The sequence below is a fragment of the Ailuropoda melanoleuca genome, chromosome 6, assembly GCF_002007445.2.
Source record: "Ailuropoda melanoleuca isolate Jingjing chromosome 6, ASM200744v2, whole genome shotgun sequence".
NCBI lineage: Eukaryota > Metazoa > Chordata > Mammalia > Carnivora > Ursidae > Ailuropoda > Ailuropoda melanoleuca.
In genome coordinates this window covers 21694444-21713200 of record NC_048223.1, presented here as the reverse complement: position 1 = coordinate 21713200, position 18757 = coordinate 21694444, and the positions used below count along the sequence as shown (strand labels likewise).

At 39.4% G+C, this 18757-nt stretch overlaps 1 protein-coding gene across 1 annotated transcript in view; it reads left to right on the top strand.

Annotated features, from left to right (window-relative positions):
- Positions 1-14668, top strand: part of EFHB (EF-hand domain family member B) — a 50573-nt gene extending 35905 nt beyond the window's left edge. Inside the window, exons 10-13 of the mRNA XM_002927442.4 lie at positions 7024-7231; positions 9751-9963; positions 11428-11609; positions 14378-14668. Coding sequence (XP_002927488.2) covers positions 7024-7231; positions 9751-9963; positions 11428-11609; positions 14378-14548 — 774 coding nt within the window. The 3' untranslated portion in view covers positions 14549-14668. The remainder of the gene's footprint in view (positions 1-7023; positions 7232-9750; positions 9964-11427; positions 11610-14377) is intronic.
- The last annotated feature ends 4089 nt before the right edge of the window (positions 14669-18757 follow it).

Below are 18757 nucleotides of genomic sequence, written 5' to 3'. Positions count from 1 at the left end.
AAATATTTACTTTTTTGGCCCTTGACGATAAAAGTTTGCTGACCCCTGGAATAAATCAGTAGTTGCCAAAGTGTGGTCCTTTTATCACCACCAGGGTTACTTGGGAACCTGTTAAAAATGTGCAATCTAAATCCCACTTACTGAATTAGGAACTCCAGCTTGGGGCCTAGCAATTGTGTTTTAACAAGTTCTGCAGCTGATTCTGATATAATTTGAGAACCACTGTGGCAGATTAAACTGTAGTGTGCAGGGAGCAAGGGGTGGGGGTTGGGGATCGTAGATCCCCAGGAAAGACTCCTAGGTCTAGGCCATCTATACCTAAAGCTGAGTATGTACACACAATGCTGTCGGCCTGGGTCCAAGTCAAGCTTGGACTGCTGCTCCCCTGGGTGAGCAGGGTATGGTTTCAGTTTTGGGAGTGTAAGGTTATTCCATTTTCAACCTACTGAAAATTGTGTCCTCTTGTAAGGTGAGCTCAGGCTAGGCCTGCATAATTACCTCACACCATTTTAGGCCATTACAGGGTTGCTTTCACCAAGCTGCACTGCCTTTAGTTTATACTAAGGTGCGCTATTGTACAAACCTCTTGTGAAACACCGCTGTTATTTATTTTTGTCACATGTATCCTCTTTGTAAAGAAACCCAGTCTTTCTAAAGGAAGTAATTGTGCTTCATTTATGTATCTGGTTTGTTTTTACCTCCTAAGAAGCATGAATTTTGTACCAATTGTGAATACCTTTTGACTTGGCCACCAGGAAGCTCAGAGCCAATTCAGCACAACACATCTAGTTTGTGAATGTGATCCCATAGCACACGTTTTGTGTGCTCTTTTTATTCCACATTTCTTCTTATTTGATTTCATCTTTATTTTCTCTTTGCCCTGATTTCTTTAATTTTTTGGGCTCTGTTTAATTGTACTTATTTTTCTAGGCAACCTGAAGCTATTTTAGAATGAGTCTAATTTAAACAAATAAAAGCTCATAAATAAACCTGTGATGATGCAGTGTATCATAATCTTGATATGTGAAGGAAAAAAAAAGCAGAATAATTTTGTTTTATCTCAAAAAGAAAAGATAATATTTGTATCTCCCTTCCAGTGTTGAGCACAATTTTAGAAAAGTTACACTTCACATTTTTTATCTTAAAAAAAATCTTGATTACTCATTGGCTTATTCAGTTTAATCCATTCATTTTATTTGTTTTTAGATTAGAGGCCTGTGTGCCTGTATTGTACTGATGAATAAAAAGTGGGTTAAATATCTCATTTAGGTTTTGTACCAATTATGTAGGGACAAACACCAATCAGTCACCCACTACATTTCTCACAAAGTTGTGTTTAAAGAAAATGTAAGTATTCAACTCTTTCTCCGGTTTTTAATAGAGACCAATTGCTATTTACAGGTAATTTAAAAATGAATCTTCAGAATTAAAATATGTAAGCTAAAATAAGTACATTTTAAGCTTTACTCAAATACAAGCATCTTACAAAGATGATAGCGGGGTAAATTTAGATAGCAGTGATATGAATAAGAGAACCGACCACAATACATAGTGCTCTGCTTTTTAAAAATTCATTTTAAATGTAATTATAGGCAAGACGATCATCTTAATAGCTGTTGATTATCTTAGTGAACCACCAGGCATATTCCTTATGATAAAATTAAATTAAGCAGGGAGGAAATTACTGAGAATTATTTAATGTTGATATACCTTTTAAATAGTTAACTTTTAATATGCACAATGCAGTGCTCAGTGTCCTCGAGGAGCTTTTTTTTTCTGAGAGGGTAATAAGATGTGGGTCTTCAAGTACAGCTGTAGGATAATTTTTGATTATTTGAATTTTCTATTATTGAATGCCCAGATTTACTTTAATGAAAAATACAAAACAAAAGAGAACAAATAAGCCATGATTTCCTAAGTGAATCTTCTTGGCTTAGAGGATTAATTCTGTTATTTATTGAACACTCACTGTGCATCAAATATTATTCCAGATAATGTGTAGACTTTCTACTTAGGAAATTTAAAATCTAGAGGGGAAATAAAAAGACTCATCATGTCCAGAAGTGGTCACAGTAGAGTCCCACATTTTCAAAATAGACTTATGTTATTCCAATTCCTCTTACTCTTTTTTAAAAAATGTTTTATTTTATTTTTTATTTCTTTCTTTCCATCCCCCAGTTACCCCATCCCCTGTCCCCTCCCCTCCAGCAACCCTCAGTTTGTTTCCTATGATTTAGAGTCTCTTATGGTTTGTCTCCCTCTCTGCTTTCATCTTGTTTCATTTTTTCCTCTCTGACCCTATGATCCTGTTTTCGTTTCTTAAATTCCACATATGAGTGAGATCATATGATAATTGTCTTTCTCTGATTGAAAATTGTTTTTCTCTGACTTATTTCACAGAGCATAATAACCTCTAGTTCCATCCACTTTGTTGCAAATGGCGAGATGTCATTTTTTGATGGCTGAGTAATATTCCATTCTTCTTTATCCATTCATCTGTCAGTGGACATCTGGACTCTTTCCATAGTTTGGCTATTGTGGACATTGCTGCTATAAACATTGGGGTGCAGGTGCCCCTTCTTTTCACTACGTCTGTATCTTTGGGGTTAAAACCCAGTAATGCAATTGCTGGGTTGTAGTATAGCTCTATTTTCAACTTTTTGAGGAACCTCCATACCATTTTCCAGAGTGACTGCACCAGCTTGCATTCCCACCAACACTGTAAGAGGGTTCCCTTTTCTCCATGTCCTCGCCAACATCTGTTGTTTCCTGACTTGTTAATTTTAGCCATTCTGACTGGTGTGAGGTCGTATCTCATTGTGGTTTTGATTTGTATTTCCCTGATGCTGAGTGATGTGGAGCATTTTTTCATGTGTCTGTTGGCCATTTGTGTGCCTTCTTTGGAGAAATGTCTGTTCATGTCTTCTATCAATTTCTTAATTGGATTATTTGTTCTTTGGGTATTGAGTTTGATAAGTTCTTTATTGATTTTGGATGCTAGCCCTTTATCTGATAAGATAAGTCCCATTCTGTTTTGTCTTTTAGTTTTGTTGAATATTTCCTTTGCTGTGCAAAAAACTTTTATCTTGATGAAGTCCCAATAGGTCATTTTTGCCTTTGTTTCCCTTGCCTTTGGAGACGTGTCTAGCAAGAAGTTGCTGTGGCCAAGGTCAGAGAGGTTGCCACCTGTGTTCTCCTCCAGGATTTTGATGGGTTCCTGTCTCACATTTAGGTCTTTCATCCATTTTGAGTCTATTTTTGTGTATGGTGTAAAGAAATGGTCCAGTTTTATGCTTCATGTGGCTATCCAACCACCATTTGTTGAAGAGACTGTCTTTTTTCCATTGGATATTCTTTCCTGCTTTGTCAAAGATTAGTTGACCANCAACCACCATTTGTTGAAGAGACTGTCTTTTTTCCATTGGATATTCTTTCCTGCTTTGTCGAAGATTAGTTGACCGTGGAGTTGAGGGTCAATTCCTTTTATTCGAATTGTTATCCACGAAGTAGCTGAGATGAGATTATTCCTTTTTGGAGACAGCTGCATTCAGTGATAAAACTGGTTGTGTGAGCCAGAAGCTGGGGAGGAAGACAGACAATTTTTGAGAGGGNGGGTCAATTCCTTTTATTCAAATTGTTATCCACGAAGTAGCTGAGATGAGATTATTCCTTTTTGGAGACAGCTGCATTCAGTGATAAAACTGGTTGTGTGAGCCAGAAGCTGGGGAGGAAGACAGACAATTTTTGAGAGGGTTATTCCAAAGCTCACTCCTACCAGATGGCTGTGGATGGCTGGGTGTAGGAAAGGTTCTTTGAATACCTTGACTAACAGCTCATTGTTAACACTTTGCTGTAAGACACACCATTGTCAGGCAGAAAATGGTCCAGAAAGCAAAACACATGACTCAGATTAATTTCATGGGCCATACTCTCATGCTTGCAGCTGGCTGATTGAACTGAAATAGCAATTCCATAGCTTGAAAATGTGTCAACAGTATAATGTACCATCAATAGCTTTAGAGGTAACAAAGGTTCCATGTAGTCAATATGCCAGGAGCATGGAGGCAATGTCTTACGTGTGATGTGTCCTCCCTCACCATGAGACAGATTGGCCAACTTTTGTCAGGAGTCATAAGTATGGCATGTGGTGTGTTAGCCTCTGCCTCAGAAAAATGGAGTGCTTTACTTTGTAATGATTTGTGTGTCACCATGTCTGGTACAACAATGGATCCAGGTAGCAAAGGTGGCAATATGGATGGTTTAGGCTCAGTCAGAAGCTTTATTGCAGTCTGAGAGTGAGCAGAGAATGAACCCTTATCATGGGCATCTATATGACTTACCCACATGGTTCAATCAACAGCTATGATTTGTTACCATAGTTTTCAGACTCAGAAAACAGCGTCTTTTTTTTTTTTAAAGATTTTATTTATTTATTTGACAGAGAGAGATAGCCAGCGAGACAGGGAACACAAGCAGGGCGAGTGGGAGAGGAAGAAGCAGGCTCCCAGTGGAGGAGCCCGATGTGGGGCTTGATCCCAGAACGCTGGGATCACGCCCTGAGCTGAAGGCAGACGCCTAATGACTGAGCCACCCAGGCGCCCCAGAAAGCAGCGTCTTTAATCTTCCAGTCTGTAGTTTTCCAAATGGCAAACCAAATAGGCAGGCCATTGGTAACAGTCAAAGAGTCAGTAAAAATATGATGGGTTCATCAAGGGGAGTATTGGCCAGAACCATGAGACTAACCTTGAGTAGACTGACTATGCCCATTTTTGATCATTCATAGCTCTCATTAAAAGCCACAGCATTCCGGTGAAGACCACTGGGTTTCAAGTTAGTAAACCAGACCCAGAAGTTCTAAGTGTCAAACTTGTTAGTCATAGAGACCTGAGGCTCAAAGAGGTCACTAGGGTTGTGGGGCTCCAAAGGTACTAGCATCCTCTACATGTGGCTCATTAGTAATACAAGCATGCAAAGCATCAGTGCCAGTTATACATTCAGCAGTGGAAGCTACAGAAATAATATATTGCTAGCTTCCTTTCTCCACTTTGAACAAACCCTGCCCAAACCCCACTAGCTGAATGCAGACATCTCCTTCCCCTAGAGACTGGGTAGGATGATGACTTTGGCACCCATATCCAAAGAGGCCATAAAAGTTTGAGACTTTGCCCCTCTGAAGTTCAATAGTATATCCGAACAGATGAATGTAGCATTTGATCTCCCTTGGGGACAGGGAGACCTTTGTCCCACATCTAGTCATCTTTCTCCTTAGAGCAGGTAAGGTTGGAGCATGGAGGAGGGGGGAATCAAGGGTGCAGAGGGCATGACTCAGTACAGAGAGTAAGAAACATTTGAGTTTTGAGTGGTATGCAGCACAATGAAACAAACCACCAGTGTTTTCAAACCACCCAAGTCGCTATATTGGGCAGTGAAGTCATTGTTGGCACCACCTATTTCAGTTTTGAGGACCCCTTGATTCAACTGCCATATCCCACATAGCTTTTCAGCTAGGGCTATGGGGTTTGCATTTTTGGTTGACTTGGGTTTGCAGCAGAGGTTTTTATAAAGGAGTCTACTTTAGTCCAGCACATTTGCAGCTCCCTTGTGAAGATAATGTTTTAAATACTCATTCTGTTTCAACATTAGCATCAGGGATGTTTTCCAGGCCTACAGATCTGACTGCAGGAATTTATCTAGAGATTGTTGGTTCAGTTCCTCATTCTCCAGGGATCACCTTCATCAGCATTTAAAAACTAATCCTGAGCAGAAGAGCTGAATGCTGGTCAATGAGTCATTTATTTTTTCTCCTGGGAGCTTTCTCTGAGAGGGCCAAAGCTTCCTTAATGGCAGCCAGGACCCACTGCAAAAATACTCAGATCTTTTACTGTCATCTCCAAATGGGTTTAAGGTTTGATAGGCTCCAGGAGGGGCTGAGGGGGTAAGACATCTCAGCTCTTGCCATTCTTCCTTAACAAGTGTTATGTGGGCTACCTGGGTGGCTCAGTTGGTTAGCGTCTGCCTTCAGCTCAGGTCACGATCCTAGGGTCCTGGGATGGAGGCCCACACGGCGCTCCCTGCTCATCGGGGAGCCTGTTTCTCTCTTTGCCCCTCTCTTCTGCTCTGCTCTGTCTCACTTTCTCACTTTCTCAAATAAATAAATACAATCTTAAAAAAACAAAACAACAAGCATTATATGTTCAGCCCCTTTATCTCCCATCCAAGCACTAACCAGGCCCAACCCTGCTAAGCTTCCAAGATCAGATGAGACTGGGAGTGTTCAGGGTGGTATGGCCGTAGACTTGACCTCTTTATCTCTGAAGTGAACCAACTAGTTCCTGCCCAAAGCCTTCGTAAATTTCCCTCCTCTCTCACTCAGTGTAGGTGCTCCTGTCTTTAACTGTTTTCTGGAAGAAGGCGGAACTTCCCCTGTTCCCCCTACCAGGATGAATTTTAGTGCTAATTGTTACGGTGGGGCCAGATTGGTAGCATGTCCCTCTTGCCCATAGGAGTGTTAACCACAAGCAGGCAACGGTCTTTGCATCTGCCACCCTCTATTGGCCTACAACTACTTCCCCAATTTCCCCTCATTACCAGGCAACAGAGTGGAGGACCATTTACTGCTCAGCTGGAACACCAGAGGTGTTAAAAACTTTGAAAGCATGGGAAAATGTAGAAAGCTGTCAAAGTTCACAATGTTGGTTAAATGAAATGTCAAGTACAAATCATGGTTACACCTGCCCTGCCACAGTGTAAACAGCATGATTTAAAGAAAAAAGTGTTAAAGTAGAATGAACAAAGATTCTGAGCCACACCCTGCTCCAAACAGGGTGGGAATTACTGTGCACGTACCAAGTTGACACAATGAGGATCTCGCTTAATATTTGACTGCTGTTATGTGAAAAATAAGACAAATTCTTTGAATTTATGTGATAGATCTCTTTTTTTCTTAAATGAAATAATAGATGTTGCATACTCTGCTTTTAAAGACAGTGCTTGCTTCATCTTTTTCTGCTTTGTGTCTAACAGAATGGAGATGGGGTGATAGATAAAGCCGAGCTTCGGGAGGCCTGTGAACAGGTCAGCTTGCACTTAGATGAGAAACTCCTGGACCAGCTATTTGACGACTGTGATGTGGATAATGATGGGCTGATTAACTACCTAGAATTTGCAAATTTTCTTAACTGGAAAGATAAAATGCCTCTTAAAGAGTATGAAGAGAGGGTCATTATGAAAGGTATTTAATTTTTGAAAGTTTGTTGAATTATTAAATGGAATTTTTATGTTTTCAGTTTTCTAGGAGCTTGACTCTTGTCAACTTTGATATTTTATATTTAAAAATATGTACATATATACATATCATTTGCTTGTTTGTGCATAGAATATTTGTGGAAGGACAGGAAAGAATTTGATGATGTTTAAGGGCAACCAGGTAGCTAAGGGACAGGGTGGCAGCAAAACTCACATTTTAATCTATGTGTTTATGTTTTTTGAATTTGGAACCATGTATTGCTCATTCAAAAGAAAAAAAATTAAACGCTAATTTATGCTGAAGTCCAAAATATGAAAGACAGTTCCTCAGAAAGCTGTTTGAAAACCATTTTCTTAGAGTAATTAGCTCCCCTCCCCCAGGAAAACTCAATAGTAAGATAGAATTTGACATAAGAAAATTTATTCTTTTAAATTTTGTAAGAGAAAGAACAATCTTTACCTTTATTCAAATATTTTCATGTTTCCACATTGACTTCCTGCATCACTAACTAACTAACTAACTATGCATGTATATATGTGTATAAAATCACAGTGAATATGCCATATTTATTTGGCTTTTTAAAATTTAGCTTTCAAATTTCTACGGAATTAAGAAATAGTTTTATGGTAAACTTTTTTATGAACTTCATTTTCAGTTCCCTCATGCTGATGTATGATGAATTACTAAGCCATTTCCTCACTCTTTGAAATTTAGGTTATTTCCAGATATTTTAAAAGTAATATCAGTAACGCTATAATGATTATCATCTCTCAAAAATCTTTGTTTCTAATTATATCTCATTTCTTATGAATGTTATTATTGTCCCAGAAGTAACTATATTTTCATTTTGCTTTTCTAAATGATTGTACCACTTTGCAATTTTATCAGCCAAATCTGTGAGGTTTTACTCTAATTTTGCTACCACTGAGGATTATTTCAAACGTTCTTGTAATTTAGTTGTTATTATGTTCACTTTAATGTTCAAATCTTGATTATTAGAGAGGATTAACTTTTTAAAAAGATTGTTTATATTTCTATCTCCTCTGGAATATTTTTCTCTAAAAAGTGAAGTTATTACTGTTTTTACTTTTATTCCTGGGTCATGCCTGTCTGCAAGGCCAAAACCAAATTTGGGGCCTTATTAACAGTGTGATCCCTTATGAGTTTCTGAGATGGCCTTTCTATTTGAGCCACTAGGAAAGCAGAGAATCTTCTTTACCTAATGAAGATTTTATAGAAAACAATTCTACCCTAGTCGTTTCAGAAATACAAAGGGGTGATAGAGTTTTTTTCTTCTTGGCACAACTCATGAAGTAGTGAGGGTAGGCAGAGAAGACTGTTTTCAAATTTCAAACTAGATCGTTTTTCAAATTGTTCCTGGTTTTTGGGTTCTGACTTCGTCAGCTACTTTCAGTGGAGTCCTTGAGGTTTTCCATCTTCTGAGACAGTGACCAGTGGTTCAGTCAGAAGGGGCTCAGGAATGTTTTGGCAGGAATTTTTCTCATATCCAATTATACTTACTGTTGACTTCTAGAGGAAAGGGGGTAAGTGTTCTAAGGCAGTGGCTTTCAAACAGTTTTCTGAGACACTTTCTCGTACTGGTCCAGATTTCTACTTTTTGGGGGGCGCGGAGAGGGGATTAGAGATTTTGGAACACAGGGCCTGAATGTGTTCATGGCAATGATTGGCAGAAGCTGAATGGAGGCTGCAGACTTTACATAGGCATGTCTTTTCTGGTTTGCCACGGTTCCCGCCCCAACCTGATACTGGGCACCATTTGCCTTTGCAACCCTGAGAGCTCTTCGAGGGATTGAAAGACCACAGCGCCCTCTAGTGCTAGCTGTATTGCTACCAGCTCTGTGAAAAAGATGTGCCAGGAATTTACTCCTCAATTTCAGAGTGAGTCAACAAAGCAGATCTTCAAAAGGACAGAGTCTTACAATTTGAGTTTTACCTCACGGTTTTCTTTTATACACCAATGTGAAGAGGGTTATTTATATAATCGATTCCTGAGCTCACACTGTGGTCTCATTGCCTGTCCAAATGTTGCAATACACGGGGCTCCCCGCTATCATCAGGCATGTGTGGAATTTACAACTCCAAATGTGTCTTCTGCCTCTCCTTGGGACACTACTCTGGAAACAACTCTGGTAATCCCGTAGTTCAAGTTAAATATAAAAATAAACTCTAATTTTTTTTTTAAGGGAAAAATGGGTTCCACATTTTCATTTGGTCTCTCAGATATAAAAAGCTTTATTCTAGAGTAAAGTGGGTGGAGTGGCAAGAAGAAATAGGCCACATTCAGATTTCCTGGTATATGACATTGGCCTGCCCTTGCTCTTCCATGGTGGGGCACTGGCGTCAGTGGAGGGCTTCCCCCAGCCCCGTCTCAGTCTCTGCCAGCAAGGAGAGACTCTCCGGAAAACTGATTTTGTTGCAGAGCAGCGAGCACCAAGTAGGGATTTCTCCCTGTACTTTACCCACCCCCAATTCTTTGCTTAAAGGCAGAAAACCAGATTGTGCAAACCCTGCTGAGGCTAATGTTGAAGGATCTGAACCAACTCTCCTGATAAAGCCAGAAGATATTGTCTTAAAAGAACCAGGGAGCTCAGAAAAGACTCTCCGGACACTACTGAGGCCAAGTGATAAAGTTTCTCATCACTATAAGACAGCTTCTTCTGAGATCAATGCAGTTGTAGGTGCTCTTCCTTCTACTTGTGAGTATGTCTATTATTTGCTGAATTTTAAAAGGATCAGCAAACATAGAAGTGTCCTTTGTCTGTCCTTGTATTGTTCCCAGTCTCTATCTTCATTAAGCTGTTTCTCAAAGTGTAGGACCTTTCATTCAGTTCTGTATTTGAACCATCCAGGAGGTCTCAATAAATGTAGGCTGAACTGAACTATTGTTGATGATGACCCAAGTAAAATGATTCTGTTCATATTAATGAAATTGATCTATGATGATCAGAGCATTGAATGTTACACCAAGTGTTAGGAGATTCATAAACCATGTGGTTCTTAGCTCCGAGCAGATTACCTTCAAATATTTGAAGAGCTTTTGCAAAACTATTCTCTGTGTCTTCATGCTCCATCCATTAGTTTTCTAGGACTGCCATAACAAGTACCACAAACTGGATGGCTTAAACAACAGATATTTATCATCTTATGGTTCCGGAGGCGGAAAGTCTGAGGCCAGGGTGGCAGGGTTGGTTACTTCCGGGGCTGTGAGGGAGGATCTGTTCCGGGCTCCCCTCCTAGATTCTGGTGTGTTGCTGGCAGTCTTTGGTGTCCCTTTGCTTTTGCTGCATCAGCCTGATTTCTGCCTTCACCTTCACATGGTGTCCTCCTGTGTGAGTGCCTGGGTCCAAATGCCCCCTTTTATAGGGACTCCCAGTCACATTGGATTAGCGGCCTACTCTACTCTAGTATGACTTCATCTTAATTAATTACAAATGCAATGACTCTTTTTCTTTTAAGATTTTTTTATTTTTAAGTAATCTCTACACCAAACATGGGGATCTAGCTTACAACCCTGAGATCTACCGACTGAGCTAGCCAGGCACCCTGCAATGGCTCTATTTTTAAATAAAGTCACATTCTGGGGTACTGGTGGTTAGGATTTTAACATATAAATCTGGGGAGAATATAGCTCAACTCATAACACTTCCTATCTCATTATTGAGCATGATGACTATTGGTTAGTTAGAGACTATTTCATGTTGGTTAAGATCACTTCCTTAGACTAAGGACATGATTAAGGATTTATGGATTTTTCTTCACTGGATTTTATGGACATGCTATATATATTCTGGTATAATAAGATTTTGCTACTCCCTTTAGAATAGTGCTGTCCAATAAAAATATAATTGGAGTTACATGTATTTAAAAATTTTAAGAAAAAGAAACAGGTGAAATTAATTTTAACAGTATATATACTTTATGTATAATATATAGATCTTCCAAATATTTTTTCAACAATTGATAAAATGATTAAATATTCCACTTTTTTTAGGGGGGTACTAAATCTTTGAAATTCAGTGTGTATTTTATACTTACATTACATCTCAGTTTGGACTAGCCCCATTTCAAGTATGTACCCAATTGCCATGTGGGGCTGGTGGCTACTGTATTGTACAGCTCAGTTTTAGAATGGTTGTTTTCCTTTCTCATTGGTGTCCTAGGTTATCCCACCTATGGCGTTCCAACCATTCGGTCTGATATTCCTGCCCCACGAATTCGTCGAATCAGTGATAGAACTAATTATGGTGAAGAGGGCAATGCCTATTCATTACTACATCCTACCATCTTTGGTCAGAAAGGAGTGTTTGAAAGAGATTTCTTCAAGACCAGATCAAAAAAAGAGGTACGGCATATTATTTTAAAAGAGTTGAAAGAAATGTCAACTTCACATAAACACATAAAGATGAAAATGTTTATTTATCAACGACTATTTAATTTTAGACTGTTTAAAATGTGAACTTTGATATTACAAGAGTCATCAGGATCCCCAATTACAGGATTCTTGAGGATAATGTTTAGTTTGGTTGTGATGTTTTGGTACAATTCTTGGAGCAGTTTTTCTTCTATAATAGGAAACATTACAGTCACATAGATCCACTATGAACTATGTATAAGAAGAAAAATGTTTTCCTAAAGAACTCAACACTATTCTTAGTTGAGAAGAAGCAAAAGGGATCTATCCTTTCCTTGTATAAGTATCTCATGGTTTTGTATCTCTAAAACCAAAGGTAAGTATGAGAAAGGCCACTCTGCTCCCTCCTTATGTACTGCTGCTGTCTTACATCTTAGATTATCTGTGGAAGCACTGATTTAAAATATTCTGTCCAGGGGCACCTGGGTGGTTCAGTTGTTAAGCGTCTGCCTTGGGCTCAGGGCGTGATCCCAGCGTTATGGGATCGAGCCCCGCATCAGGCTCCTCCGCTGGAAGCCTGCTTCTTCCTCTCCCACTCCCCCTGCTTGTGTTCTCTCTCTCTGGCTGTCTCTCTCTGTCAAAGAAATAAATAAAATCTTTAAAAAAAATAAAAAACTAAAAAAATATTCTGTCCTGTTGCCACACCATTTGTCAGCCCATGTATCTCGTTTTTGTTTTTGTTTGTTAGAAAACACGGTACTCATATTCTAGGTGATTTTCTTCCTAGACGGGTTATAAAACAGGAGCAACCAGGTAGGTCAGAATAGCCACTGGGGTTCTACGGGCCAAAGATTAATAGCAATGCTTGGCCAGCCTGTCTTGATCTGCACTTGTAGAAAGCAGGGTGCAATCTAGGGTGTGCAACTGCTTCTTCAGAATTTTCATATCCTTAACTAGGAATGATTGAGGATATATAAATAGACATAGGATGTCTCTGGTACTTCAGATGAAGGGTTGATGGCTTGAAAACTTACTAGCTACTACCTTAGTTATCACATATTCATTCCAACATTTCATCACTACTACGGTCGGGGACAAAAAGAAAAAGGGAGAAGAAACTCAGAGGAGACGCCTGCTGGCTCTCCCAAAGAAGGAACTCAGGGTCCACCCCAGGGGTCAGAGAAGGGACACTTCCAGATTGTTTCACTTCCCTTGATTACTCTAAAGGCCCTATGAAATAGAAATATAGGGTTGCCCAAAGAAACAAAAATCTCCTGCTTGTTGCATGATGCCTAAAATTCTTTTAACTAGGACGTCATCCTTTAACTCACACATCTAGAAAAAAAGAAAGAGCCCAAATGAATGGTTGGAGTAGTAATGCTAACTTGAGAATGGATGGGCTTCTGGAAAATATTAGCGAATCAGTGTATTGTGATGGAATAGGGAACGAGGGGAGGGATGCCTCCTGAGGAGTGGGAAAGGAAGCAGAGGCGGGGGTCTGGGATGCTCGAGACTGACTCGGGCCACTGCCGGAGTTCACTCTGTGGGGACAGTCTTTACCTGCCACTGCATGGGGGAACATCACAGCTCTGCACAGGGACACTGAGGTGTTTTTGCTGTAGAACAATTGGGCAGCTGCTGGCAGCTCTTCTCTTCTGAATTCCAAGTGTATTTGATTATACTGTTAATTTCCCACGAGGGCACATAATTTCTAGGGGATCTTTTAATTATTGCTAAGATTCTGTTTAATAGACGTATTCTGCAACTCTTCTATTTCTTTGGCTTTCCTATTCACTGTCTAACCTTTCTTTCCATTTCCCTCTTGGCTTTTTTTCTGTATGCCTCATAGTAAATGTTTTTCCTCTTTTACATTTAGTTTTGGGGCACCTGCATGGCTTAGTCAGTTACGTGTCTGCCTGGGGCTCGGGTCGTGATCCCCGGGGTCCTGGGATAGAGCCTCTGCCCCACCACATCTGGCTCCCTGCTCATCGGGGAGTCTGCTTCTCCCTTTGCCCCTCCCCCCACTCATGTTTTCTCTCACTCTCTTATTCAAATAAATAAATTTAAAAAATCTTAAAGACATAAATTTAGTTTCTTTTTTTTTCCACATCTTTTATTTTCTCTACTCATTCTAACATTTCTTCCCACTGCTAGTTCTCATCTTTCCTTTCTTAAATTTTCCCTGGGACATAAGAAACATGTTTTCCCATAATAATTATCATTGCAGAAAGATGACTAATAACCAAAATTTGCTGGTTTTCAATATGCTCAGATTTTAATTTGCTTAGTTGTTATGCATGCTCTATCTTTCTGGCATTTGCACACCTACAACAATAAAGTTTATAACAGGCCAGTAAAAAGCATTTTATAAATGATCCTATTTTAGAGAAGAGAAACTAATTTTCAAGGGGTCGACATGACATATACAAGATCCTAGTGACAAGAAGTGAGTGAGATAGAACTCAAATTCAGCAAGTCTTCTTTCAACCAGAAATACGTAAAGAGTTGGAAGTAATTTTATATATGGGCTAGTATAGGTGAATATCCTCATATTAACAAAATGATTCCTGAATCGAAAATACTGGGATTTTGATATCTGCTTATTATTATATGTAACAGGCACACACATACACACATGCGTGGGTGCACACTTTTTTTGGGTAAATATCCATAGTCTTAGGTGTTATAAAGATATTTTTAAAATATAAATTTAAAAACACAAATCTTAGTCTGACTGTCACTGTTTTTTTTTCCCCTAGATTGCAGAGATATTATGTAATATTGGTGTCAGGCTTTCTGATGAAGAATTTGAAAATGTATGGAATCTTGCATCAAAAAAACATCACAGAGGAGAGGTTTGTGTTGAGACCATCAGAAACGTTCTGGATGAGCTACAACATGCAGACCGGGTCAAGTGTAAAACCACGTGATGTTTTTGGAGTTCATTCATTTAAACAAAAGAATTGTTAAGTCTGCATTCATCAAAAATGTTCAGTCCATTCTGGTTTTAGATATTACTTTAGAATTCAGCAATCACTGTATGTAGTAGGACTCCTACGCCTGTGTGTGTTGCTAATAAATTTGATTTGGGATTTTACGATTTATTTTATTGTTTTCTGTAAAACACCAGAGAATTTGACAAGCACTTACTGTTAACCTTTTACCTTACCAAAGACCTACTTCAGAATGATAGGAGACGTTTGTAATGTTTAGAATACTTAAGAAGTCTGTGCATTTTAGTTGGCTGACTGAAATTCAAAGTCTAGTTTGTGATACCAGGTTGACAAAATTTTGCTTTCAACTTTTTGTTATTTTTCTCTTTAGGTGTCACTATAACAAAACATAATAAGCTTAGCAAGCTTTCTGTCTCTGTTAGCATCAGAGGAAAACAAACACATACAGGAAGCCGGGTTTAGAGAACAAAAGCTGGAGTTCCATCAATGACATAATAGCCATTAGTTTTGGTATCTTCCTATGGCTATTTATAGCAGCATTATCAACAATAGCTAAACCATGGGAACAGCAAAAGTGTCCATCAACTGATGAACGGATAAAGAAGATGTGGTATATATATACTATGGAATAAAAAAGAGTGAAATCTTCCCATTTGCAGTGATGTGGATGGAACTAGAGAGTATTATGCTAGGTGAGATAAGTCAGTCAGAGAAAGACAAATACCATATGATTTCACTCATATGTGGAATTTAAGAAACAATACAAACAAGCACAGGGAGAAAAAGAGAGAAGCAAACCAAGAAGCAGACTCAACTATAGAGAACAAACTGAGGGTTACTAGAGGGCAGGTGGGTGGCGGGATGGGTTAAACAGGTGGTGGGGATTAAGGCGTGCACTTGCGGTGATGGGCACGGGGTGTTGTATGTAAGTGTTGAATCACTAAATTGTACACCTGAAATCAAGGTTACACTAACTGGAACTTAAATAAAAACTTCAAAAAAATCTATCTTCCTATGGCCAAAAAAGCATATTGTCCTAAAAGAGGACGTAGCTGACCCACCATTAATATGTAGCTTTAGAGATTATTAGTGGCAAATTGTGTTGAATCATTTCCTCCCTTGTGCCTTGACCCTCTGATGCCCTGGCCTAGATGAGGTGTGGGGATGGTGGGAGGGTGTGACCTCAGCGTAGTGTGTTCTTTCTATTACATCAGAAGTACCAGGTGTGGGTTGAAGCCACCATTGAAGCTCGATCAGTAATACAACTTGATTAACACGTATTCTATCAATGTTTCCCTGTGATAGACCTTGAATTTTTTTTGTTGTCTATTAATATGAAAAATTACTGTTTAACTTAGATACTATGGTTATAATGTAGTCTACCATTACTTATAAAAGAGAGAGAGAAAGACCCAAGGTTTAAAAAATGCTCTACCCAATCTCTAGAAAAAATAATTTTATAATTCATTTATTATATAGGTAATTTATATTTGTTAAAAATTTTAACTTTTTACTTTGAAATAATTTCAGACTTACAGATTTGCAAAAGTAGTCCAAAGCATTTTGCAGTGGTGTGTTAGAGCCGCTATTAATGGTTCACACTAGTCAGTTGTGAGCATTTCTTCCCACTGCTGCATCCAGGGACTCCACAATGACAGTTTGAAACCAGCTACAGTGGGAGTTTTTACACTAAGGAAACAAACAAATGCTATAGATCATGGATTTTTCCCCTCTGAAGAGCCAGTTATTAAACATTTACAATCACATATCTATCTATCTATCTATCTATCTATCTATCTATCTATCTATCATCTATCTATCTATCATCAATCATCTATCATCTATCTATCATCTATCTATCTATCTATCTATCTATCTATCTATCTATCTATCTATCCTTCTGTGTCTGTCCTAACTGAGCCTGCATTGCTCAGTTTTAGTAAGAATCTTGCTAAGTCTAGAGTGAATCCTCCTACCCTTGATATCTGACTACCCTCCCTACCTTGATATCTGATCAAATTCCTCATCCCCCAACTTCGATGTATAAAACCTTGGCCTGCCTTTAGCAAAAATTCTTGTTAAGTCTGTTTAACATGAATTATACCCCTACCCTTGATGTCTTCTCTTAATAATTTTCCATGCACCAACCTCCCCCAACCTGCTCCTTGGCTATAAATACCTACTTTTCCTTCTTATGTTCAAAATTGAGCCCAGTTCTTTACTGAGGTCTCTCTTCCCCTGTTGCAATAGTTCCTGAAGAAAACCTGCCTTTAACTGCTTTAATTACTGTCTAGCTCTGTTTTCTTCAACTCTGTCCATCCATCCATCCATCCACCCACCTACTCACCCAACCACACATGCACACTGTACTTTCAAATACTTCGGTGCATCTTTCCTGAAAACAAAGGTATTCTACCACCCAAGTATATTGCAATTTTCAAAATCAGGAAATTGTCGTTGCAATGGCATTATCTAATCTATAGACCTTATTCAAATTTCTCCCCAAATTCTTTATGATGCTAATGTTTCTTACAGTGAAATTATTTTTCTTGGTCTAGCTTAGATCCAGTCAATAATCACATGCTGCATTAGGTGTCATGTCTCTTTAGTTTCCACTAATCTGAAATAGTTCTTCTATCTTTAAGCCTCATGACCCAAGCTTGATGTAATGGAAGCCTCTGGGGACTAGAGCTGATGCAGGTGTTACATCACAGCCTATTGTCAATATTCTCTTGTGAGAGGGCTCCTGCAATATGTGCCCAAGACTCTTTCCATTGCTTCTTGGGTTGGAGTTGCTCAGGATTCAGAAACCTACAGTTTATGAAGGTTCTTTAACCCATGAATTAAATCATCAGAGTCAGAGTGGGACATGTGATTGGAGTGATCCTTGAGCCACATTAATCCAAGTTAAGCTGATTGATAATTTTCTCCCTGCCTTGAATGCAAGATAGCTTTGGGGTGATGGACCTAGTGATGCCTATATGGGTAAATGTTATTGAAAATCTACAGCCTCAAGGGGTGCCTGGGTGGCTCAGCTGGTAGAGCATCTCTCTTGATCTCAGTTCAGGTCTTGATCTCAGTGTTGTGAATTCAAGCCCTGGGTTGGGCTTCGTGCTGGATGTGGAGCCTACTAAAAAAAAAAACCAAACAAAAAACAACAACAAAAAAAACAAACTAGAGCCTCATGATTTAAGCATCTGAATTGACTTATGGATTAAAAGTTTCACTACCTAATGTCCAAAGGGTTTATGTACATGGAAAGACTCTCTTTTCTAGAATTGAATCCTTGCCTTACTTTCTTCTTACTGGGCCTTGGCAATCCGTTATCAGCTGAGGCCACTGCCACTCACAAGTACATTTAGTGTTGTAACTGAAATGTACAGTCAGGTCGCAGCAGGCTGTACTCTGGGGCTGCCTCTGCCTATTACAGGCCTGCTGGCTGGGGTTGACTTGCCAGATGTCTAGCTGAGACAACACCTCCATGGCTTGTGGTATCACCAAGATCCCCTTGTAGCTTTGTAAAGGTTGTTTTTCCTAACATCTGAGCAGTTAAAAACTTTTCAGTTTATCTTTTGTGAAAGCCAACATTTCCTCTGTTTACTGTATACACAGCACTGTCACTAAAGAAGCAGCCCTTATTTGTTTGTTTGTTTATTTATTTATAGCTCATGAGGAGGGGCAGAGAGAGAGGGAGAGAGAGAATCTTAAGTAGGCTCCATGTCCAGCATGGAGCCCAATGTGGGGTTTGATCTCACGACCCTGCGATCATGACTATGACCTGAGCTGAAATCAAGAGTCAGATGCTTAATGGACTAAGCCACCCGTGGGCCCCAGGAAAAAGCCTTTAAGGACTTCTGGGAGGATGGCAGAATAGGAGGCTAGGCTTGCCTTGTCTCAGTTTTACAAATACACCTAGTAACAACCACAGCAGTACAACCAACTCAGAAAATGACCTGAAGAGTGGCAGAACAAACTTTCCACAGTTAATCATAGGGAGGAGGCCATATGGAACAGGGTAGGAGCGGCAGAGACAGCTGGGAACCAAACTCCCAGGGAGACTAACCACACATGGGAGGGGCACCAGAAGCATAGAGAAGGAAGAGAAGGCAACCCCACACCAGGCAAAACAGGCACCCCCAACATGAGAGACCTTCACTGGGAAGACTAATCCCCATAACATTTGGA